Below are 26,901 nucleotides of genomic sequence, written 5' to 3' on the forward strand. Positions count from 1 at the left end.
ATATGAACTAGAGCCAAAAATAGTATTTGACAGTTTTATTTATGCTGCCATAATATGCAAGCTTCTTATCATTTAAATCTGTAGATATTTTTAAAAACACAGTCATGTATGTGATTATCAGTAGATACATTAGTGTTATAATTAGGTATTCGGGTTTTTCAGATTTATGATAATTTAGAGAATTCATCATTTCATTGACATGTTATGAAGTATATTTACCTTGAGTGGTAAGATTTTATAAAATAGGGCTTCCTTCCATGATTTGGGATGTGAATGCTGAAACACATAAATTAATTAAATGTATAATTTGGTTATAAAGTCTTTTCTAAAATGACACCGCCAGAAAATTAATAGATTCAGTTTTTGAGACAATCATTGGTCTGGATTGGTTAATAAAAACTGTCTTAAGAGGTTCTTTTAAAAAAATATTTCTAGTGTATTAATCATACTTGTTTTTGTGGAATGGGGGTAAACCACACCATTAAGAGAATAAAATGTAATTTGGAAGAGGTAATTATAAAATTTGTTTCAGGCCCCAAAATAAAAATAAAGATTGGTGTGGAATCTCAGTGTATATGTTTTCTGCCATTGTAAAATGTCTTTTTAGCATCTGTTTCTAATGGTATAAATACACAATAGGTGAATTTCCCAAACATAGTCTATTTTTTAGTGTCTGAGTTATTCTGTTTCTTCAAAGAAGTACATGATGTGTAATTAATCAGTAAGTGAGATTTTTTTTATATATATGAGAATTTTACATAGGAATTATATGATGTCCAAAGTCCCTGTAATGTGTTAGGAAACCTTTTCATTCAAACTGAGTTTTTCTTTCATACATTAAAACCTATTTTAATTAGTGAAATTTCTAAAATGGTACTTAATGGATATAGCATTGGATTTGTTGGATTGTCCTGGCTCTGCTTCTTGTATTTTGGGCAAATCACTTAATCATTATGGGCCTTACTTTCTTCAGCTGTATAAGAGTGGAATTAGATGATCTCCAGTTTTGAACACTTCAAGCCCTTAAGTTCTTCAATTTTATGTAGAACTTGGTTTTCCAGTCTTAACCTAAATGAGAAGATAGGCTTTTTATTAGCTCTAAAATAGGCATGATGAGTTACATTTGTACCATAAGGGTTTATCAGGTATAGAGGTTAAATCTGCCACATTCTGATATGGTAAGTTAACATTCTAATAATTCTGTTAACAATTTATGGGAAATTTTATAAATATGAAAATTTATCAGTTAAACTGAATGGATGTAGTACTGTATCATTTCAAAGGAATAAAGCTGTTAGCTGCAAAGGAGCACTTTAACTTGAATGAAAAAAGTTTATATATAAAAATTATAAAATTGAATTTCAAAATATTAAAGACTTAGTTTTTTATAGCAAAATGTAGGCTATAGTTTACAACACATTTATGGGTGAGACCATAGTGATGGTCTGGGAAATCAACAATGGTCACATACCACATTCCCATTGCTAGTCCTTCCAACACAACTCAGATTTAAGTGTCATTGGAAAAGCCTTTTGTATTTGTAGAGGAAAAATACTGTGATGCTTATCCAAACTAGTGGGTATTCAAGAGGCCTTTGTTTCCTGTTGGTATTAATATTAAAACAAATTACTGATTGCTTTTGTTAGATTGAAATGTAGTGGGAAGGCCCTAAAACCCAGGGAGGTGGTACATTCAAAGAAAGTACGTTTAAATAAAACTCTTAGAAATTCACTTAATCATACTTGCACTTTGCTTTTTCCTTGAGTCGCTCCAACAAATATTTATAACACATGTTAAATGTACTTTTGTGCAGAGGTTTCTGCCATCTTGACAGGAGCTCTGAAGAGATGACTGTAAAGTCTGCAACAGCTCTTAGGAGGGGGTCCATGTTTTACTAAGCTGTAAATGAAAGACCATTACTGAGCAGTAAATTCAAAGAACGGTTTACCAATTTGATCCTGCCTGCTGAAAATACACAGTGATTGTTGGACATTTATTCTTACCCAAGGAAAAGCTTTTTACACATTTAGAAGTAAAATGTTACTGATCACCTTTCTAGCGGTATTAATGAAATTTGCCTAGTCTGAGTAATTAACAGTGTTCTATGTAATGTATGCTCAGTCCAGAACATCAGGTTGCAGAAAATAAATTTTCAATTTAGACTTGAAATGGCCCTCTGACATTTGCGTCCCTTGAAATGGGATACAATTCTACCTTTAGAGAAGTGCTTCCATGCTTTTGAGATCTAAATTAGGATTAGTGTTACAGGAGTATAAATGCCCTTAGAAGACACCTGTCAAATATGAAATCGAGCTACAGGGAATAAAAGCTAGATTACATAGCATGAAGTAGAAGCATGATAGATGGCTACTTTGGTCATGAGGTTTGAGGTGGTGGTCATAGGGGTAGGCATAATAGAGGATCTTAAAAGTATGATAATGGAAGCATTCTATAGTTTAATTGCATACACAATTTGACAAGTGTGGAGCGTGAAGAATAACTATAGTCACAAATTTTAACACCGATTAATACAACCGTGCTTAGGTTGGCTCCTGACGGTGCGAGAGTAGATCTCGGAACCTTTCTGTTGGGGATCTTTTACGGGAGGGACCGGAAAAGAGGCGGGTCCTCTCTGTCGCGATGTGGGGAGCCCGCAAGCTCAGCTCCTCCGGGAGTGGTTTTTTAGGAGTACTTAGGTCTGGGTGCTGGGGCTCACAGGCTCGCTGTCCTCGCTTAACTTCGTCGGCGGGTGAGTGTGTGAGTGGTGATCCCTCGCTCGCAGCCCACCGTGCGGACCAGCTGTTGTGCGCACGCGCGGGAGAGGGTGTTGGGCTGTCGCTGGGCTCCCCGCGGGGTCAGGGCAAGACCCTTCTCTTCGTTCCCTGCCCTCACTGTCCGATAGACGGCCAGCCTGGGTCCTCGTCCTCCCCTTCCCAGAGGCTGGGAAAAATAGCTGGGGCTGTGGTCCTGGCCCAGGAGAGCGCTGCCCGTGCACTCCCGCCATGGATCCAGCAACCTTTGTCTCATTTTGATTGAGTTCCTTCCTCGAGCTGGCGACCACTCTGTGCCTGCCAGAATCTCAAGGTCGTGTGCCTTCCTTTGCTGCGGCATAAGGCACACTAGCTGTTGTTCATAGTTATTAATAGCATTGTATTTGTGTTTTGTTTGCACTTATCTTGCCTTTTATCAGAAAGAATTTAAGGCAGCTATACTGCTTTTTGATTAGTAGGTTAATTCAACAACAGCCTGTGTTAGCAAAGATCAAGAAAATAACACACTGAACCTGATGCTTGTAGAAGACAGTTTATCTAACTCACAATGTTAACCAGAAACTTAAGTTTATCCTTTACATGAAACTCTAATAAATCCTGTATGCCAGGCATTGGGAATTTTAAAATGAATGATACCTCAAATGTCTCTTTAAAAATGTTAGAATACAACTAAGATAAGGATAGAATGAGCAAAAAAATGGGAAACTTAAAGGCACACCAATAGAGTTAAGTTGGTACTCATGTGGTGGAAAATAGTGTAGCCAATAAAAAGGGTGGTTTAAATCAGTGTGTATCCACATGTAAAGATGATTAGGATATAGTGTTAAAGTAAGTTACAAATCAGTATTGTGAACATAGAGCTACAAATATAGATGGAGATATAGAGAGAATAGAGACAAATTTTAGCATTGATTATCAGCTGTGGAGTTGGTGATCTATTTTATCATTATATACTTTTTGGAACTTTTTTTTCTTTTTTTAGTAAATATGTCTTTTATAATCAGGAATTTAGAAAAACACACACAATATATTTCCAGATTTTAGGAGTGGACGTAGAAGGAGCATATGATCCATGTTAGGGAAGGGAAACTTTTTTTTATTTTTTATTGGGGAATGTTAGGAAGCAGTATGTTTCTCCAGGGCCCATCAGCTCCAAGTCGTCCTTCAATCTAGTTGTGGAGGGCACAGCTCACCTCCAAGTCCAGTCGCCATTTTCAATCTTTAGTTGCAGGGGCACAGCCCACCATCCCATGTGGGAATTGAACCGGCAACCTTGTTGTTGAGAGCTCGCTCTCTAACCAACTGAGCAGATGGCTGCCTCTCTGGAAGCTCAGTGGCAGCTCGTTGTCTTCACTCTAGTTGTGGAGGGTGCTGCACACTGGACCATGTGGGAATCAAACCGGTGACCCTCTTGTTCAGAACTTGCGCTCTAACCAACTGAGACATCTGGCCGCCACAGGAAACTTCTTTAACAAGTATTTGGGGAGCTGTCTTTAAAGAGTTGCCAGAAGCAGTTGGCGTAGCCAAAGCACCAGCTTGAATGTCTGTGAGGAGGTTTCTGGGAAACTGCAAAGTGTTCCTTGAAAAGTAGAGTGAATGGAGGGCTACAGATGAGGGCGGAGAGTGGGAAAGGATGAGAGCAGACCTTTTAGGCCAGGATAAATCCATGAAACGCCATGTATACCTCCTGTGATTGACTTTATTGTAAGGACAGTGGGAAATTACAGAAGGAGCAACATAATTAGACTTGTGTTTAAGAAATATTTGGCAGCTGTGTAGAAAGTGGGATGGAGGCAGGCAAAACTCGGCTCAGGAAGGCCTTAGAGTAATCGAGATAATAAATGATCCTGGAACTAAGATATTGGCAGGGTAGGGGTCTTGGTCACTATCAACGTGGTACCTAATAGGTGCTGGATAAAGGACTTTTCAACGAGATGAAATTTCCCCATTCCTTTAAAGTCTCAAATACTATAATTATCACAGATTCAAGGTACAGAAGGAATTGGTAGCATTGTATTTATTAATACAAACTGAATTAGTTTCTCTCAGTTATGGTCAAGTGGTTTGTAAAGCTCTTAAGAATTCTGGCAATACTGATGACTGAGGGACTAATTTGACAGAGATAGGGGAGGTGAGGGAGATAGGGGTCATCACTGAGTAGAGAGCAGGCACAGTGTTAAAATCTCCGAGTCTTTCTTATTAATACCTTATATATTCTTATCTATGTATCACAATTTATGTAATTCTCCAGTAATATCTCACTTACCTGCCTAGTTATAAAGGAGTAAGACCCAGTGTTTGAACTGGGTATTAAAAGGTAGTACAGATAGGTAGGTAGCAGAGATGGAAGTGGTAGAAGAGAGAATAACATAAGCAAAAGCCTAGAAGCACATTTTTTTTTCTTTTGAAAACACTGAAATGGATTTGGGCCAGAGTGTGAAGGGCCTATTAAAAAAACAACACAAAAAATTTAAAAACACATTAAAATATCAGGAGAAAAATATTTAGAGACTACGGAAAGACAGGACACAAAATATAAATATAAATACTCATTGTCTTTGTCCATTCGAACTACTGTAATGAAATACCACAGACTGGATGGCTTATAAATTACAGAAATTTATTTCTTCCAGTTCTTTAGGCTGGGAAGCCCAAGATTCTATGTCTGCTGAGAGCCAACTTCCTGGTCATAGATGGAGCCTTTTTGCTGTGTTCTCTGGGATCTTTTTTATAAGGGCACTAAACCAATCACCAGGACTTCCCCCTCATGACCCAATCACCTCCCAAAGGCCCCATCTCTTAATACCATCACCTTGGACATTTAACCTCACTCATGATAAATTATAACTGCACAGAGATAGCATTTTCCCCTATTAGATTAGCAAAGATAAAAACATTTGATAATACATTGCAAGGGTGACTATCAATGTATTATCAGTGTGGGGAAACCAGTACTAGAAATTATCATAGGGATTGCAAATAGGTTCAACATCTGTGACTGGCAATTACAAATTTATAAATACACATGCTATTTGACACAATTCTTAGGATTTTGTCTACAGTTACTCTCAAAAATATATGAAATTACCTATGTAATTGAGTCTTATGTTTTTGGAGTAGCAAGAAATTAGAAATAACCTAAGTAAATGTCCATTAATAGGGCACTGCTTAAATAAATGAGATAGCCATGCAATGGATACATGCAGCCCTAAACAAAAGTTCTTTATGCTCTGTTAAGAAAAAATCTCTGATACATTGACAAGTGAAAGAAAGCAAGTTGCAGAAGAATGTGTATATTGTGCTGCATTTTTATAAAACAAGAGAGATTGATAAAAGAAATTGATATACAAAAATGATATATATATATATAACATATCTCTGGAAGCTTACTTACAAATCTAGTAGTAACATTGGTTACCTCCAGAGAGGAAAACTGGATAACTATAGTCAAGGGTTAGGAGAGGTGCTTTGTGGAGTTCCCTTTTATACTTTGTAATTTTTAAATTTTTTATTTTGAAATAATTTAAGACAAGAAGTTGCAAAAATAGTACAGAGAATTTCCATATGACCTTCACCCAATTCCTCAGTGATAACATCTTACCTAACCACTGTACATCGTCAATGCCAGAAATAGCCATTAGTATGATACTGTTACCTAAATTACAGACCTTCTTTGGATTTCACCACCTTTACATACACTCATTGTGTGTGTGTTAGCACACATAGAGATTTGTGTAATAACTATCACAATCGGGATATGGAACTGTTTCATAGTCAGACCCTGGCCCCAACCTGAACCCTTGGCAATCACTGAGCTGTTCTCCATTATTATAATTTTGCCATTTGAAGAGTGTTATGTAAATGGAATTGTACAGTATGTACCTTTAGAAATTGTCTTTTGTTTCCCCACTCAATGTAAAATCCATCCAAGTTATTCTGTGTATCAAATAGTTCATTCCTTTTGATTTCTGAGTATTTCATGATACAGATATACCACAGGTTGTTTAACCATTCACCTATTGTAGGATATTTGGTGGTTTCCAGTTTCTGACTATGATGAAAAACTTGCTATGAATATTTGTGTACAGATTTTTGTGTGGATAGAAGTTTTCACTTTTCTGGGATAAATTTTGCCCAGAAATGCAAATCCTGTGTTGTATGATAAGTGTATATTTACCTTCATTAGAAATGGCTAAACTGCTCTCCATCGTTTCTGTACCATTTTACATTCCCACCACCAATACGTAAAAGATCTAGTTGTTTCATATCCTGGTCCACACTTGGTAATATCAGGATGGTTAAATTTTAGCCAATATGATAGACATGTAGTGGCTTTTATTTGTATTCCTCTAATGGCTATTGATATTTACATCTTCTTGTGCTTATTTGCATTTGTATTATATATCCTCTTTGATGAGATGTATGTTCCTGTCTGTTTATACCCATTTTATAATGTCCACATCCATTTTGTAATTGCGTTACTTGTTGTTGTTTTTTTTTTTTTTTTTTTTATGGGAGTTTTTTGTTTTTTACTGTTGAGTTTAAAGAACATCCTCATATATTCCAGAGATAAGTCCTTTGTGGGGTATATTTGCAAATATTTCCTCTCATTCTATGACTTGTCTTTTCTTCTTCTTAACAGGGTCTTTTGCAGAGCAAAAGTTTTCAATTTTGATTAAGTCCATTTTAATCACTTTTTTTTAAGGATTGTGTTTTTGTTGTCAGAACTCTATGCCTAATCCTAAATCATAAAGAGCTTCTCCTATATTTTCTTCTAAAAGTTTCATAGGTTTGTATTCAGGTCAATAATCCATTTTGAGTTCATTTTTGTATAAGATTTGAGATTAAAGTTGAAGTTTTCTTTTTTGTTTATAATGTCTGATTGTGTCAATACCATTTATTGAAAAGACTATTCTTCCATTGAACTGCTTTTGCACCATTGTCAAAAAACCAGCTGGGTAAACTTTTTTGGTCTATCTCTGGATTCTCTTCTGTTGCATTGATATTTGTGTTTGTCCCCTCTCCAATACCACAGTCTTGATTACTGTAGTTCTCTGGTAAGCCTTAAAATTGGTTATTGTGATTCCTGTAATTTTATTCTTCAGTATTGTTTTAACTATTCTATTTCTTTTGTCTTTTCATATCAATTTTACGATCAGCTTATCTGTATTTACAAAAGAATACGATTGGGATTTTGATAAGAATTGTGTTAAACAAATAGATAAATTTGGGGAGAATTGATGTTGAGTCTTCCAATCCATGTTGAGTCTCACCGATTATTAGGTTGCCTTTAATTTCTTTTTATCAGTATTTTATATAAATTTTCAGCATACAGACCCTTTTTACATTTATATTAGGTTGGTACAAAAGTAATTGCGGTTTTTGCAATTTCTAGCCTTTTAAACCGCAGTTACTTTTGCACCAACCTAACACAACAATGGAAGTAATTTATTCTGTTTTGGACTGATTTTAAATGATACAGCATTTGGATTTTCCTTTCCAATTGTTTATTGTTAGTATTAATATACAGAAACAGTTGACTTTTTGTGTGTTGACCTTGTAATCTGTGACCTTGCTGAACTCATATATTAGTTCCAAGAGCTTTTTTTTTTTTTCAACTAAGGACAATTTAATTTCTTCCTTTTCATTCTGTATGTCTTTATTTCCTTGGTTTATGTGTTGTTTTTGCCTAGTTCACTGGCTAAAATTTTTAGTACTGTTTTGAAAAGGAGTCCTGAGAATGGGCATTCTTGCCTTGCTCCTGATTTTAGGGGTAAAGCACTTAGTCTTTCACCATTAAGCACTGTGCATGCGAGGGTTTTTATGGATGCTCTATAGATTGAAGAATTTCCCTTCCATTCTTAGTTTGCTGAGAATTTTTAATCATAAGTGGGTGTGGTTTTGTCAAATGTTTTGTCCATATCAATTAATAAGAATATGTGGTTTTTCTTCTTTTGATTATTAATATGGTAGATTACATTGATTTTTTAAAAAAATATGAACTAGTGTTGCATAGCTGAAAAAATCCCACTTGGTTGTGCTTTAGTATTCTTTTTATATGTTGCTGAATTCCATTTACTAATTGTTGAGAATTTTTGTGTCTGTTCCTGAGCGAAATTGGTCTGTGGTTTCTTTGGTGTACCATCTTTGTCCGGTTTTTGTATTAGAGTAATTCTAATTTTATAAAATGGATTGAGAGATGTTCCTCACTCTTCTGTTTTTGGAAGAGATTGGGTAGAGCTGGTTGTTTTTTCTCTTTTAAGTATTTGGTAGAATTCACCAGTGAAGCTATCTGAGCCTGGAGATTTATTTTTCAGAAGGTTTTAACTATGAATTCAGTATCTTTAGTAGTTACAGGATTATTCAGGCCACCTGTTTCATTTTGCATGGGTTTTGGTGATTTTCATGGAATTAGTCCATTTCGTCTAAATTTGTAGAATTTCACTGTGTAGAGTTGTTCCTTACCATCATTTTTATGTCTGTTGGCTTCATAAGTGATATCCCCTCTTTCATTCCTGATGTTAGTAATTTAGGCCTTCTCTTTCTTTGTCAGCCTTGCTAGAAGTTTATCAGTTTTATTGATCTTTGCAAGGAATTAACGTTTTTGTTTGTTTGTTTTTTAACTTTATTTAAGTGTATTTTTCCAAGATCCATCAGCTCCAAGCCAAGTAGTTGTTTTCAATCTAGTTGTAGAGGGCAGGAGTTAGCTTTTTACTTGATTTATCTATTTCGTTTTGTTTTAAAATGCCATTGATTTCTACTTTTATCAGTATTATTTCCTTCTTTCTGCTTGCTTTGGGTTTATTTTACTCTCTTTTCTTATTTGTTGAAGAAACTTAGATTATTAATTTGAGATCTCTTGCCTTTTCTAAAATGAGTATTTAGTGCTATGAATTTCTCCCTAATTACTGCTTTAGCTATGCCCACGGATTTTTATATGTTATATATTTTAATTTATTTCAGTTTTATTTCCCTGAGACTTTGTCTTTGACTCATGGATTGTTTAGAATTGTGTTGTTTAATTTCTAAGTGTTTTGTTCTTTTCATGTTATCTTTCTGTTATTTATTTCTAGTTTGAGTCCATTATACTTAGAGAACATACTTCATATGATTTCACTTCTCTTAAAGTTGTGAGGGTTTGTTTTATATCCCAGGACATGGTCTATCATGAGTGCTCCATGCATGCTTGAAAGAATGTATATTCTGTTTTTGTTTGGGTGAAATGTTTTATAAATTTTAATTAGATCTTATTGGTTGATGGTCTTGTTCAGTTCTTTTGTATCCTTGCCCATTTTTTTGTCTAGTGGTTCTATTAATTACTGAAAAAGGTGTGTTGAAGTCTCCAACTATAGTTGTAGATATCCTTATTTCTCCTCTCAATTCTACTTTTGCTTCATGTGTTTTGGAAGTCTATTGTTTGGCACATACACATTTAGGATTGCACTGTCTTCTTGATGGGTCACCCTTTATATCATAATAATTTTCCATAGTGATTTTCTTTGCTCTAAGGTCTACTTTGTCTAAATGTTAAACATTCAGTTAAACAATTGAATGTTCTGCAGTAGAGTATTAGTTCATAATGTAAGTTTGAATATATAGACTGGATGAGTATTTATTAATGAGATATTTTTTGTTCTGTAAAGGATGTTGAGCATATGTATAAATCCATTTCATATAGCTAACATGAAAGTGACAGAATTTGAACTGGTTTTCACAAATAATCTCAGAATCAGTATTACCTTAATTTAAAAGGTAATGTAGGGCCGGCCAGGTGGCTCAGGCAGTTGGAGCTCCGTGCTCCTAACTCCGAAGGCTGCCGGTTCGATTCCCACATGGGCCAGTGGACTCTCAACCACAAGGTTGCTGGTTCGACTTCTGCAAGGGATGGTGGGCTGCACCCCTTGCAACTAGCAACAGCAACTGGACCTGGAGCTGAACTGCGCCCTCCACAACTAAGACTGAAAGGACAACAACTTGACTTGGAAAAACATCCTGGAAGTACACACTGTTCCCCAATAAAGTCCTGTTCCCCTAAAAAAAAAAAAAAAAAAAAGAGGTAATGTAGTTTTAATTTAAATATCATTTTTTATAATTTCGTGCAGCATAATGTGGATGTAAAAATTAATGGCATGGAAAACTTAAATATGCATTACTTAATTTTGCTAATTATAATTTCAGAAGTGTCTGATTAGAGTTAGATGGCAGAATGCAAGATCTTTATTGTATATTTTAGAATAAAATCCAAAATTAAGAAAATAATCCTTTAGTTTGTCAGTTGTAATATAAAATTGCCATATAAAATAGTTTCTTCAAGTACATGCATAGTAAGGATTCTTACTGTGCAATGCTTTCTCTAGACATTTAATTTTTTTTTCAGTTTATTCGGAGAATCAGCTCAGTTGGACTCTAAAAATTAAACCATGGGTTTTCCAAGAATACAGAATCATGTGGTCCAGATCCTATAGAATGACTTTTGCCTGCTTGAATACAATGAAAACTTACAGGTAAGTTTATTCATTACTGTGGCAAATATTTTCATAATTATGTGCAATAATAGTTTTGTATTGGTTGTGTTTAATAAACCCTGTCAGTACATAATAGCTCCTGTGGTTTGATTAAGTTGCTTTTATTTATTTAACTATTCTTATTTTTCCAGCAACTTTAAAATGTGGAATATTTCAAACCCACAGAAAAATTGTAGTATAGTATATGGTGTGTACCCTTCATCCATATTCAGAGATAACTTGTATTTTTAATATAAGATTATATTACTTGAAGACGTACTCTTTGCTTCCTCAATATTTTTATGACAGGACACAAATAATGCCGTGCTTAAAATTATAAATCATTTGGGTGTAGCATAAAATAGTATGATAAGGGGAATAAGTATGTTTTCGGTAGTAAGATTGAATCAACATAATGTCCTTCTGTATTCTTATTTTATAAACCAATTTCTAACCTTGTAAATGCATAGAGTTAAGGCATGAGTGCATGCTTCTACTTGTAAATGAGGTAGCTCTTAAGATTTGATGTCTGCAAAATCATTCTTCAGTCAACTGAGCACCCACTGACAGTTATCTGTTGTAAGTTCTTTATTTTTCAAGAAGCATTGAAAAGGAGGGTAATATTCATAATATAATATTAAAGAAAAGTGACATTTAACTCTTAAAATGTTAATAACTAATCAATATAGAATGTATTCTATGAAGCTAAGAAAAAATAGAGAAAATTTGAATGGCGTTACCTATTCTTACCTAACAGCCTTATTCTCTTTTACCCAAAAACCTTTGGACAATTTTCTTATCATGTACGTTGATCTGGAATTCGGTGTAGTTGTCTGTCTGATGCCTATTTAGTTGCCTGTTTGAGCCCATCTAATTAAAAACCTTTTTTTTAAGGTTAATTATACTTTTCTGGGCCTCCTCCCTCAGCCTATTCATTTGACAAGTGTTTCCTGAGCACCAACTGTGTTCCAGGAACTATGCTAGTCACTCACTAGGAATAAAATGGTAAGCTAGACAGTCCATGCCTTGCCCTCATAGAGCTTATGTTTTAATGGGAGACATGATCAAATAATCTCATAGCCCTATGAAGAAGTATAAAGTTTTATAGGACTTAAAATAGGTAATATAACCCAGTTTTGAGACTCAGGGAAGACTTCTTAGATGACATCCATTCAAAGCTGAAAGATGGGAAGGAATTAATTAGGTGTGTAGAGGAGGGAAGGGGGAATGTGAGAATAATGGTCTAGTTGGAGGGAACAATATATACAAAGTACTCGAGGAAGGAGCAGGCATGGTCAGTTCATAGCACTGAAACAAGACCCATTTGGCTGAAGTGGGGAGGATGAGGAGAGTAGTGACTGCGTTGTGGAGAACAGATTAGAGGGGGATGAGGTAGGGAGCAGGCTGTCAAACTCAAAGGCTAGGACAAAACGTAAGCTAGAGATGACGGGAGCTTGGTTTGGATGATGGCAGTAGAAATGGAGAAGATGGAGGCGTCTGCTGCAAATCCTGGCTGCACCACTTACTTAATCTCCCTGAGCCTCCCTTTTCTTATCTGCGTAATGGGGATAACAGTACCTTAGAAAGTTTCTGGGAGGATTACATGAGATGACATATGACGTGTGGAGTTCTTAAATAGTATTGGCGTTTAGTCAGTGCTCAGTAAATGGTTACTTCTACAGCTGCTATTATTATTATTATTATTGTTGTTGTTGTTGTTGTTGTTATCAGATGTGACCCAGAAGGCCAAGTTTTATAGTTTCATTTTCATTGTAACTTACTTTGAAAGCAAATTAATTTTGTTTCATCTGTGATATATATGTGTATACCATATTTATAAGTAATGTGATAAGAAAACTTCATTTTGAAACATCAAGAATGAGTATTTAGACTCTAATACATTGTAAATTAGAGTATCTTTATACATAATATATCCATGTTACATGTTTTAAAACAGCATTTTTTTCCTGGCTCTTCATTTTGACCTCTTAGGTACCCTTGGACAAGACGGTACAGTACTTCTCAAACCACTGTAGACAGCAGTGAGGTGAAAACCTTCCTGGCCCTGGCTCACAGGTGGTGGGATGAGCAAGGAGTATATGCACCTCTTCATTCTATGAACGACCTTAGGGTGCCATTTATTAGGTAACGTGCCAGAAAGTCTGTCTTTTAAAATGCAACTCTTTTTAATAATTCTTTTGAGTTCATTTTTCTCTTGATTTATACTTAGGTTCAAAATGCTGTGTTTTAAGTTTGCTTTAGAAATTAGGAATATTCTCTTCAATATCCATTGTTTGAAACCATTAATATTTTTAAATAACATCCAAGTTCTGGGCTGCTTTCATAAATTAATTTGAAGCATTTTTGGACATTATCAGGTTAATTAGAACTAAATCCTTATGAAAAGGAACTAGGGTCCTATGGTATCAAGGTCATTTTATAACAACTTTGACCTTCAGGCAGTCCTAATAAAGTGACTACTGAGACGGTTCAATTCAGCAAGTATTTATGGAGCACTTATGTTGTATAGAGCTTGGGGGCCAGATACCATAGAAGCTACAAAGATATTCATCATTTGAAATATAGTCCCTGTACTACAGGGACATATAGTTTGCCATGGGACGTAAAGGCAAAGGCTCATCAGACTCCCTTTATCAAGAAATTGTTCATTCATTCTTATGTCCATTTATTTATTTATTCATTAAACATTTTTGAGCAGATGGCATGGGCAAGGCTCTGTAATAGACACAGACTATCAGACTCAGACTGCCCTCAAGGAACTTCCCAATGGTTTTTTGGTGGTTCATCCAGAACCAGTACATCAAAAAGAGAAATACTGTTACCTTTTTATTACCACCGAGTTGATGATCACTGAAAAACTAAGGCAGAGAAAAGCGAAATGTCGTTCTGTTAGGCTAGATCAGTGAAAGGTGTAGGCCCTGCGCTAGCAACATCGGTTTTACCTGAGAAGTTGTTAGAATTGCAAAATGCTCAGGTCTTGCCCTGAACCTACTGCTTTGGGGGTCAGCAGACTATGTTTTAGCAACCCTTCCAGAGAGTTTTGATATATTCTCAGCTTGAGAATTACTCTATTCAAACTGCTGTGATACCATCACTTAGACATCACACTAAAACATATCACCCAGTACACGTTATGGTTAGAAGTTTAGATATTATTGTGAGCATAATTGGAAGCCATTGAAGGGAAGTGATGTGATCTAAATTATGACATAAAGGAGTCATTTTGGCCAATGTGTGAAGAATGGATTGGACTTCATTTGAAATGGGTCCTTTCTGTATATTACAACCTTCTGAAATGATCTACTGAACCACCATCTAGGTTATTCTTAGATGTCAATTAATTTTAGTAGCAATAAAAGATATCCTAAGATATCCTTATTATGTACAGAGGGTGCCAATAAAATGTATACACATTTTAAGGAAGGAAAAACTATTAAAATTGTAATACTCAATATATACCAACAGCAAAAGATGAATACAACTCATGTTTGACGTCTGCAATTACTAGAGGTGCTCAAAGTGGTTACCATCAGTGTCCAGACACTTCTGATTATGGCAAACTACTGCTTGAGCAACTGTAATGACGAGCAGGGAAAAGAAAAAGGGGGGGGGGGGGCGGGACACACGCTAGAGTGGAGCTAATTAATTTATTTATCAATATCGAATCAATTTATTTAGCAATATGCAATAGCAAAAGACAAAGGCAATGAATAGAATGTGCTAATGACAGAAAGTAAAGGTGGTTAAGACTAAACTATACACATTGAGACCAATATCATGTCAAAGGAGTACACGTACATATAAGTTTAAGAGATCCCAACATATGTTTACTATTGATCAAAAGTTGCATGGCTAAATACACAAATAACATCAGTAAGGAGTATTCAAAAGCAGTAATAAGCTTTATAGGATAGTAACTATTACAGTAGATGCCCAAAGCTCACCAAACGGGGAGAACAGCACTGGAAAAGTCAGGAATCAAAATCTTGCCAGGTCTGTAGCTGAGAGAACCTCAGGCGTCTCCCACACCGCTGTTTGCTAGTTCCCAAGAATGCTGCTGCTGTTAGCATTGTTGTTGTTGTTGTTGTTGTTGTTGTAAGTTATGAAGTCTTCTGATACTGCAAGCTGCAAGTTATATACAAGTTCCCAAAGATGCTAGAATGATAACAATTCACCAACAAAAAAGTCTCTACTGTCCATTGAGGCAAGTTCTGATCTCTTATTCTGAAACAATCCACTCAGCAAATCTTCTAAATAGCGATCTCTTGAAACAGCAATCAGTCAATATTAATTCACCTGAGGTCTCTTATATATCTCTTTAGATGTACCCCGGAGCCAAGTTTTATGTTCCTTCCTTCCCTCTGAAGGAATGGCCAGTTCTGGGAGGGTCCGGCAGTTACTGATATGAAATCCTGCCCATCCGGCTGAAGGGCCAATTCATCCAGACAAGCAATATCTACTGTTCTTGCTTGGGACCATCAGCCCAAGGTCTTCCAAAGCCTGGCAACGTGCCTGTCACGTCGTCCTGATATAACTTAGCTACCTTTTTACTTCATCTGCTGATGTGGGCGAACAGACAGAACAAAGAAGGAATTCTCAACCCCTGATCAAGAATTTCTTTCACCATAAGCTAACCATCACCTCACAGCACAGACAGAACAGCAAATATCTCATATCTCCCTTGCTAGGGAGAATGAGACCAAAGGGGGAATTTACTCAACCCCTGATCACAGCACAGAAATCGTCTCATGTACAGGAACAGACAGAAGCTAATAGACAAAAGCTTACATCAATCAATGAAGGCAAATTGTCCTCAACATCTTCCCTACAGCAACTTTACCAAAGTGACCATTTGTATACATTTTCTGGCACCCTGGTATAACATTATTTTAATGTAAACATAATTAAAATTCATATATAGTCCAACTTAAAAGTTTAGTTTACAATACTGTTAGACATATATCTCTGTGTGAGTGCCCATGCATGTGTGCTTATGTTTGCCCATGTGGCAAAGTATTACCATGATTATCTTAGAATTAAGTTTCCTTGATTTGGATGCCTGTTAACATGATTATGAAAATACCACTAATGTAGAATATTAAAAGAGACTCAATTTAGAAGGGAATAGAGGCAAATTCTGAAAATACAGATTTCAATTTGCTTCTTCTAAGCCATGTAAAATAACCTATTGGTTGCAGACGTGAAATGGGTGTAGCAAGTACTACAATGTAGCTAATAAGTGCTGTGATATCTCAAGCAAATAAAATTGGGTTAATCTAAAATGGATTATTTTTAAACTTTTTCTTAGATTATGACTAAGCTAATAATTAAAATGTAATTATTACTAGATTAATTCAAAAGCTTTGCTTTAAACCTCCTGCTTTTGATTATTAAAAATATCTTACAAATTAAACATAGTCATTTCCATCAATGCTGAAAATAAAAAATCTGTTTACCCAGAATATCAATAATCCATTTAAAATGAGAGTTTAATGTTTCCTTGAAGAAATGAGAGTTTAATGTTCACTTTTAAGACTTAATTGATAAAATTAATACATTTTATATGTTTTGAATTTTTTTAAAGAGACAATCTTTTAAAAACCGTTGCTAATCACCAGCCAGGAAAACCTTTGTCTGGGATGAAGATTCTTGATGTTGGCTGTGGTGGTGGATTGTTAGCTGAAGTAAGTGATTTTCAACTTTCCTGCCATTTTTAACTGGGGGATAAAAATGAGAAATGGCTTATGCCTCATTTATCCTTTTGACAAACAATATTGTTCATTTGAGAAATGCCTAATGTGTTTAATATTTTTATGATTATGAAAGGAATACATACTTTTTCTTAAAAATATAGAAAAATTTCAGAAAATTATAATGAAGGATTTTTTTTTAACACAAATATGAGTCACTGGTCATTTGAATAGCTTTGAAAATTTTGTTGTCTCTTCCATCCCAAGAGATTAGGTAATTTCCATTGATTTAGATGCAATGATAAGCTGTCCTTCTGCACTTGCTTTGGTATCAAAACCTGACAGAGTTTTGCCCGCTGTGTGTCTCTTCCCTTCTCAGGTGCCTTAGAGTACTTAGAAGAATACTCCCTCTCCCTGTGAAGGTTTGCTTTAGCTTATAGTACATGTATGTCCTGCAGCTCTATTTTGTATTCTTCTATAAGAATACAAATTTTTTTCAATACTGCATCGTAATCTGATCTTTGAAAGGTGTTTTAAGCAGCAGTATAGGATATGAATATTTAGGTAAAGAATGTTCAATGGAATGTTTCTGTCAAGGTCTGTAACAGCCAAATTGACCACCAAAAAGACGCCTTTGATACTTACCTAAGTTTCTACATGCACAGAAAACATGTTCTTCGTATGGCAGTGGGATGTTTTTTTCTGATATCAATTACAACATTTCAGGAAATGTAAAATATATGAAAATACATCCCCCAGAATCATGAATATGTGCTGTATCAAGCGGTAGATGAATAAGATTTTACTATACATGTTCTACAATTTTCTCAGTCTATTGTTGCAGATCTATGTCTCTACAGTTAAAATAATTTGATTTATACTTTTAACTTATTGACTAAAGAGTTATAAAATAAATGCTATGCAAGTTTTGATAAAAATTAAGGCTGTGTTTAGAAACTTGGGCATGTTATGGGAAGTGATTGAATATAAAAGTCGAAAGTAGAATTAGCTATGAAGAATCATTTCTGATCAGTCACAGAAAAGAACTATTGAGAAAAAAATTGTTCTTTAGACAATTTGAATGTCAGAAAATTTTGTGGCTTTTACAAAACATTTATTGCACTTTAAATGTGTCGATACTATATTATGTACATATAAATGTACCTAGAGAATGTAGACAAAACTTTTTTCACTATTCTCAAGTAGTTCTTGGTAAGTTTTTTTCTTATTATGTTATTCTCACTTTTTAATTTTATTTTATTGGGGAATATTGGGGAACAGTGTGTGTCTGCAGGGCCCATCAGCTCCAAGTCGTCCTTCAATCTAGTTGTGGAGGGTGCAGCTCAGCTCCAAGTCCATTTGCCGTTTTTCAATCTTTAGTTGCAGGGGGTGCAGCTCCCGGCAACCCTGTTGTTCAGAGCTCGCGCTCTAACCAACTGAGCCATCTGGCCGCCCCTGTTGTCACTTTTAAGCTGTTTATTTGGAAATTTTCAAACGTGTACAAACTAGAGAAAATGGTACAATGAACTTCCCTGTACCCATAAATTATCTCCAATGATTATCCCCTCGTGGTTAATCTTATTTCCTTTTTAATCAGCTTTTTATTGCTAACAGGTGTTCTATTTTCTTCCTGCGGGTAACGGTTTTTTATGCCATTAGCCTCTAGGGCGGCTTGGAGCTTCAGTTATTGGAATTGACCCTGTGGATGAAAACATTAAAACAGCACAGCGCCATAAATCATTTGATCCAGTCCTGGATAAGAGGATAGAGTACAGAGCATGTTCCCTGGAAGAGATTGTGGGAGAGACTACAGAAACATTTGATGGTGTTGTAGCTTCTGAAGTGGTAGAACATGTGATTGATCTAGAAACATTTATACAGTGCTGCTGTCAAGTGTTAAAAGTAAGACTTATGGAGTTTACTTGTTTGTTTTCTCTTTTCAATGTGTGTATGGACCCATAGCAATAAATGTTTCATAATACTTGAAACCAGGAAGCCAGGATTACGGGACAGCATCTCTGCTGAAGATTGCTTCTGCCTTTCAGCTTGCCCTCAGGACCGGGGTTTTCCAGATCCAGTATCTCAGTGTCTAGGGAGCTTTAAAAATGTTGGTGCTGAACATTATAATACAACCAATAGATTTAGAGTGGTAGTTTTACACTGGTAAAGTCTAAATTAAATACCTAATAGACATTGAATGACAAACTAATAAGAAGGTGGTTTTGATTAATACTTGAAAACCATCATTAGCATAAATTGACTTAGCATTTAAGTAACTCTGTGTTGTGTATAACAGTTTTCAGCTTATAAAAGAATACTTCATACATGTGATCTCACTTGATATTACCTATAACCAGGTTAGGAAGGCAAGGAGGGCATTGTTATCACTGCCTTTGACCAATGAATATCAGAATTTGGGAAATATCAGAGGTCACTAGGCACTTATGTGGAGCTTAAAATCTACACCTTTTGATTTCAAGCATGGTTCTTTCCATTATATTATTATGCTTATATAATTTGCCCCAGACATAGTCCTCTGAAAGTGGTTCCAAATTTTAATAAATATTATTATTACTATGTCAACTCTGTTGTTTATGTATTCAAGAGGTAACACCCTAAGGTCACGAGCTAAAAGAATGAAATGCTTAACCCTTACCTAAACAGCGCTTTTTAAAAATAGCTTTCATTTTTAAATAATTTTAGATTCATAAAAGAGTTGCAAAAATAATATAGCGAGTTTGCATATACCCTTCACCCAGTTTCCCTACTGTTAACAATTTACATAATAAGGAAAGGAACTAGGGTGAGGCAAGTGAGGCATCGATAGCACATAAGTGAAGGAGGCATGTGCTCTTCCGTGCCAGTCCCGCCTTTGCACACCCCGCAGAGAGAGCTTCCTTCAGTTTTGTGCCCTAGGCACCTCCCTCACCTCGCCGTAGCCCTAGTCCTGTATGTAACCCATGGTACAGTTCTCAAAACTAGAAATTAACACTGACATTATACTGTTAATTACACTACAGACCTTGTTAAAGTTCATTAGTTTTTCTACTGATGTCATTTTTCTGTTGCAGGGATCAATATATATCCTACATTGCATTTTGTTACCGTGTCTCCTTAGTCTCCTTCAATCTGTAATCATTTCTTGGTGTTTCCTCTTAAATGAGTTTTATTAGGCTTATCTCCTATTTTCCAAGCAAAACTCCTTAATTATTACTATTTGTGTTGTGTGTCAGTCAGTATATATGAGTGGAGGTTCTTTCACGTATGAGAAATGCTGATATTGTGGAATTTAAAACTAATGTTTGCTTTAATGGAAATTTGTTTTTTTTTAAATGGCCGAAAACATAAAATAAACAAAACAAATGGCTATTGCTCACCACTCTGTTTCCTTATAGTAGGACTTTGTAGAACACAGATTAGATATTCATAAGTGATTTTCCCCCTAGCTCTATTAAGATGTAATTGACACATAAATGATTCTTAATCAGATATTTTAGAGTACTGGAGTTTTACAGAGAAAAGTTACAATGTGTGATAAAATCGTGTCTCATATTTCATTTAAGTGCACATTCCAATATTTCAGGGCCTCCTCTTATTTTTCGTTTGGGGTGATATTTGAGATATAGTCTCTCTCTCTCTCTCTCTCTCTCTCTCTCTCTCTCTCTCTCTCTCTTTCTCTCTCTCTCTCTCTCTCTTTCTCTTTCTCTCTCTCTATATATGTATGTATGTATATATATATATATTTGATTATATATATGTGTGTGTATATGTATTATACAAACACATTATATGTATTATACACACACATGTATTATACACACACATATATAGTAATATGATTATTTTGGAGGGACTCTGGCATTTTATCCCCATCAGGCTAAAAAATGTAGACTAAACAATCCCAAAAATGGTTTGTGTTCATTTAAGTGCTTATCTTGATCCCTTCATATTCTTTATACTAGTGAAATCAAAATAAGACAAAAAAACTTTCAAACCTTAATCATTAACGTTTTTGTCAAAGAACACTTACTGGCGTTGCTTGCCTGCCCAAGATGTGAGCTGTAAGCTGTGCCAAACAAGTTAGACAGGCTCGGCACCCAAAGAGAAAACAGTGTTGATGCATGTTAAAGCATAAATATAAGTCATAGTAATGTATAATTTTAAGAGTTGTAAGCACTGTTGCATAAACTCAGTGAGTGCGTTTGTAATGGACTGCCTTCAGTAATGAATTTCCCAAGAGAAAAAAAATACTATTTTGATAAATTATATTTTATTCATACTTATGTATGTTAGCTGCACTTAGATTATTTGGAAAGAAGGAGGAGGGTGGGGGTAAAAGCCAAGCCTTTACCGAAATGATACTCCTGACATTTACATTTTTACTTCTATACATACATTTATTTTAGCCCGGTGGTTCTTTATTCATTACTACAATCAACAAAACACAGCTGTCCTATGCCTTGGGAATTGTTTTTGCAGAGCAAATTGCAGGTATTGTACCAAAAGGTACTCATACCTGGGAGAAATTTGTTTCACCTGAAAAGCTAGAGAGCATTCTGGAATCAAGTAAGTATTAAGCATTTTTCCAATTTTCAAGGCCTAGCTGAACTTTTAATGTACCTATAATTATTAATCACACAACCTCACACTTAATTCAATAGTCCACTATTGTTTGGATGTTGGTTTCATCTCCTCAACTAGGTCATAAACTCCTTGAAGTTAAAATTAACTACTAGATATCAGCTCCCTCTCACCTGTGGCACCTAACCCAGGGCCAAGCAAATCAGATGATCAGTGATTACTTTTTGGCTGTTTCATCTTCACTTGTTTAAGGACGAGGTACAAATGTCTGTTACTTACACGTGCTTAATTTGTCTGGTTGAGGCCCTCCTTGTATCAGCTTATCTTAGATATTATTTTTCCTTATACTCAGATATATTTTGAACTCCCTTGCCACTTTTTAGGTATTTTATGGTACTTATAACATACTTTATATTGTGGTTATTTTGGTGGTTGTAAGCCCCTTTCTAGCCTGCAAGCCCTTTGAAGTCAAGCTCTGTCTCCTTTCGGTACTCTCCACGTTGCCTAGCTCTGCTTTACACATCATGAGCACTCGATTTATGTGCTGCATTCGTCAAGTAATAACATTTGTCAGTTCATTTATTTGGCATTTGGTATTCCTCTTAAATACTTAGAGTCAATTCATATGTCTCATGGTTTTAGTTCACAGAACAGTATATCAATAAACTTAGTTTTACTGGAATATTATCAGCCCAATGCAAGGTAGTAAGTTCTAAAGATTTCTGCAACTAAGCTTGTTGAAAATAGAGTAGAAAAAATATTTTAAAGATGGTTTATAGGAGCAACCACTTGTTGGCAGGTATTTTCTAACAACTAATGTTTATTGAGTACTTACCAAATTCCAAGCACGGTGTTACTTTACACACATCTCTCATCTAATTCTGACAACTGTATATATTCTATCCATGTGAGAAAACTGAAATTCAGAAAGATTAAGTGACTTGCTCAGGGTCGTCATCTACTAGGTGCCAGAGCTGGGATTTCAACCCAAGCAGTTGGCTTTACAGTTTAGAGTTTACGGTCTATGCCACAGTAAAGAATGATCAGTACATGGTTATAAAGTATTCTTGCCCATTGAGTTAAGAATCTTTTTTTAACATGGAGAGTTGCATGAGACTCTTTGTACTTGGAAGGTAAACATTTATTGAATCTACTCTTTCTGATATTTTTTTTCCAGATGGTCTGTCAGTTCAAACTGTGGTAGGAATGCTCTACAACCCCTTCTCAGGTTACTGGCATTGGATTGAAAACACCAGCCTGAACTACGCAGCTCATGCTGTGAAGCAGGCGCACCCAGGCCCTGCCGAGCTTGTGTTTGAGGGGGAAGCAGATGTCCCAGCGAAAGCCTCCACCCACCCAGGTGTGCATGAAGAGAGGAAGGAATGAATTGTTTCTGAGGACTGTAGGAATACGGCCTGAAAGTATGATATTTACAAACACAAAAAATATACAGTTTATCTTTTGAGAGAGGATCATGCAGAAAAGAAAGTCAATAAAAGGGTTAAAACCTTGGACAAAAGTTTTTGTTGTTCCATCTAACAGCTACTTTCAATGGATTATTCTATGGGTAAAAAGTTTTGTTGAGGTATTGTGTGATCTAGGAATTCATGTACCTCAGCCTTGTTATATCAATAGGGTATGCATATTTCACTTCATCTTGCAGAGTATATTTTTTTCCAGCATGTGTACACGTATATACATGCTATAATATGTTTTAATTTAAAGGAATCTGTATCATCTATGTTCTTCTTTATTTGGTTTTTAGTTAAAGGCAGTTGTGCTTCTGACTGATGAAAACCAAATATAGTTTTATACCACTTGTATATGGGAAAATAAAATATGTTTTTCCTTTAATTTGTAGTTGGTTGGAAAGCAAATGGATTATTAAAATATATGCTAGATTTGGATTCAAACATTATAATCAAGAAGTTCAGATTATGTTGGACATATTTCTTTGTATAGTTCCATAAATGTTTTATGGTGCTTTTTTTTTAAGTAGAAAAGATTTTTTTTAAACTCAGTTTTAAAATTCAGTTATGGAAATTTGCTTTCTCAGCTAACATTTTTACACTTAAAAAGACTGACTTAAAATATATTTCCCTAACTCTTGAAGTTTGTGAGTCTCTGGCTTTTTCTGGAAGTCCAGTGCTGTATAAGGACATTCACAGGGGGTGTGGAACAAATGTGACAAACGTGGATTGAATGCATGTGACCCAACGAGAAGCTCAGCTTTTACTTTCTAGCCTTTATCACTGTGGGGACAGAACCAGGAGTGCAATTTCCAGGCTCTCAGCCTCACGTGGAAAGGTGCTGGCTCAGGTAGTAAATGGCCATCAGCTGTGATTAGATGGCCGTCAGCGGTAACCAGTGAGCCATTGGCCACTAATATAACTGCTGTGGCTACGCTAGCAGAAAATGGGGGCTAGCAAAAAGATGGTGGCTGGCAAGCGTGGATTGCAGTTAGCAAGGGGTTGGTTGGTTGGCAGAGAAGAGGACAGCAAGTTGCAGATCGTGTGGCTCCTGCTTCCTGTGTCTGCAACCTAGCCGCCAGCAAGACTATAGAGGTATGACTCCCCTACCTATGTCTCCGTGGGTGTTCCTTTTTGGCTTCACCATGTCCTGCGTTCTTCTGTGGGGAGCGGGACCAGAGACCCCACATGACACGCCGCATGACAATCACTTTTAAGCTCATACAAGTTTTCTCTATTCCTTTGTCCGTGTTTGTTGGATTGGGGCTCTCAAGCAAACACGTCTCAACCATTTTAGCTTATCATTTGCTTGTTCTCAGTGTTATTTCAGGGGAGGGAACTGAAATTTAAAGAATTAAGAGAGAAATTTTAAGTTTAGTTGCTAATGTCTAATTAGGGCACTAAAAATTAGGAGCTCCATTGACCTCCATTTAAAAGTTTGATGCTTAGTCCGAATTCTGGTAATTTTATTACCAAAATGAAGCTTCCTCATTCTAGCTGTTGGAAAGAAAAATATTGGTATTAAAAAATAATCTAAGAACCATGGAAGGGAATTGTAAGGGAATTGATCAAAAAGCAGTTCCCCAAACAAAGTGCATTTGTTTTAGAAAGAAAGCCCTAACATTCAGTTATTAAAGGTATACATTGTTAGGTGCTGAAAATTCAAGATGATTCAGGAATAGCTACTTTGTGTTTCACTTGACTTCCTACGGAATGAAGAGATAAAAATATTGTGCCTGTGTATATAATCTTAATTTAATCTTTCAGGCCAATTTCAAACAAATTCTAGGGGAAATAGTCTCAAAAAGACCTACATGTTTTTTAAAAGATGTTTGTGGAGTGAGGATTACCCAGCTGAAAAATTTTAATTTTGAGAACTACGTACTTTTGAAAAGCTTTAATCTAGCGAGTAGAGCAATGATGGGTAGTTTCATCTGCAAACCTTCCCTCAGGAACTCTGGGGTTCCTGAAAGTCCCTTGTAAGAAATAATGATGGAGATTCTACGGCTGACAGCGCAACAAAAGAGATTGTAGACCTGTTTTAGAATGAAAAAGAACAAGGCTGGAGAGAGCAAGAAGGTGAATTTGCAGGGATTAGTTTGGGTTGAGAAGAACAGCTGTGGGAAGCTGGACACTGACCTGACCACCTCCATCTTGTGAAGGGAGTCAGATTGCTCAGTGGGGCTACGGTTATAAAACTGCTAGACCATTTAAGGTTGACTCATAGGGCTATGAGCACTAGGAGAACAAAACTTGAAAGCACTTGGAGCAATCAGTGATGGTAGGAAGGGTCACACGGCAAAGCAGGTGATAACAAGCTTTTCCCAAAAGTTCTGTAAGGGATTATAGAACCCAGCACCCAGCATATATCTGCAAAACTCCATTAAACCTGGAGGAGTCTTTTAGAAGCAGGATTCTAGAAACTAGGCTGGTTAGGAGACTAGACCAGAAAGTAATTACAGTTGTTACTGAAGCTTTAATTTTTCTCAAAATTGCTGTTTTGGGGAAAATTAGTGTTATGCAGGTATATAAAATATTGCTATATTTGTGTGTTCTGTATTTTTCCTGAAGTCAAAACATTATAAAAACTTATCTTTAATTTTTTTATTTTACATCCAGGAGTTTGCATGAGGCACTAGAAATGTTGTCACATTGTGTATCCCCTAAATCATGCCTGAGTGCTCTGAAATGAAAATGTCAATATTGTTGCAACTGTGATCTTAGGAAACTTCCTATTTTTTGGTCATGTTTGGATTTGGAGAGCGGGTGCCATTTAGATACTAAGTTTGAACGTTTTGTTTGACTGATTTTGACTTGTTAATAGAATCATTTTGTAGATATGCTCAAGACTCCACAAAGTACCATTCTTTGTAATTACAGTGACTTGGAGAATTTGTTAAAGGTGTTCCCATTGTTCCAGTGGATTCCACAATGGATAGTTGGAAAGCTTACAGAACGAAGTGTGTCCTATCCTTCCCCTCTCTGATACAGCCAAATGTATCAAAAGACTTGTCCCCATTTTCTCATTGTCTCACTTAACTCACTCTGGTCCACCTTCCTCCATCATTTTGTTGACACAGTCGTTGCCAAAGTCACAGATTGACCAAGTGACTTTACCCAAAGACCGTTTTCAGCTCTCACCTTACACATTTGACCTCCCTAATTATCCCCCTCCTTCAAACGTTCTCCTCCATTTCCATGCCTCACCCCTTGGGCTCCCCATTCTTTGCCAGCCTAACGCCCCTTTTCTCGTTTTACCCCACCCACCCACCTGTTGGGTTTAGTTGAAGGGTCCCTGTACCCATACTTTTACAATCTCATGTAAGTAAATCTTCCTCAAATTATCTTATTCCAAGTGTGCCATCTGTTTCCTATTGGGACTCTCAGTGATGAACTGACGCACACCCAATCTCTTCTTAAAACCCTTTCGTGGTTTCTCATTGTTCCTGATAAAAGGCCTACATCCCTCAGCGTGGCTAAGTCCCAACACGGTCTGGCCAGCCGCCTTCTCAGGCCTCATTGTTTGGTTTTTGGCAAGTATGTTGGATTTTAATAACAGAACACTTCATTACAGGTCTTTTGCTCTGTTTTAAACTTTACATTTTAAAATAATTGTAAAATAATTTCAGACTTACAAACAAGTTCCAGAAGTACTCCAGAGGCTGCTCATATGCCCTTCACGCAGCTTCGCCAAACGTTAACATCTTTAACTGCAGTACAATCAAAACCAGGAAATTGACTTCGATACAACACTATTATCTAACCTACAAACCTTATTTAAATTTGTTAATTGTCCCACTACTGCTTTTTTTTTTTTTTTTTTGGAAATAAAATCTCACATTGCATTAAATTGTCATGTCTTCTT

General features: G+C 36.0%; 1 protein-coding gene across 1 annotated transcript; it reads left to right on the plus strand.

Moving 5' to 3' along the window:
* The first annotated feature begins 2,592 nt into the window (after positions 1-2,592).
* On the plus strand, positions 2,593-26,886 carry COQ3 (coenzyme Q3, methyltransferase). The gene is made up of 7 exons (XM_019743394.3): positions 2,593-2,749; positions 11,149-11,275; positions 13,268-13,420; positions 16,881-16,980; positions 18,646-18,888; positions 21,393-21,552; positions 22,745-26,886. Exons 1-7 carry the CDS (start codon positions 2,641-2,643, stop codon positions 22,951-22,953), a joined length of 1,101 nt encoding a protein of 366 aa, XP_019598953.3. The 5' UTR covers positions 2,593-2,640; the 3' UTR covers positions 22,954-26,886.
* The last annotated feature ends 15 nt before the right edge of the window (positions 26,887-26,901 follow it).

The sequence above is a fragment of the Rhinolophus sinicus genome, chromosome 2, assembly GCF_057876585.1.
Source record: "Rhinolophus sinicus isolate RSI-liver-muscle chromosome 2, RSI-T2T, whole genome shotgun sequence".
NCBI lineage: Eukaryota > Metazoa > Chordata > Mammalia > Chiroptera > Rhinolophidae > Rhinolophus > Rhinolophus sinicus.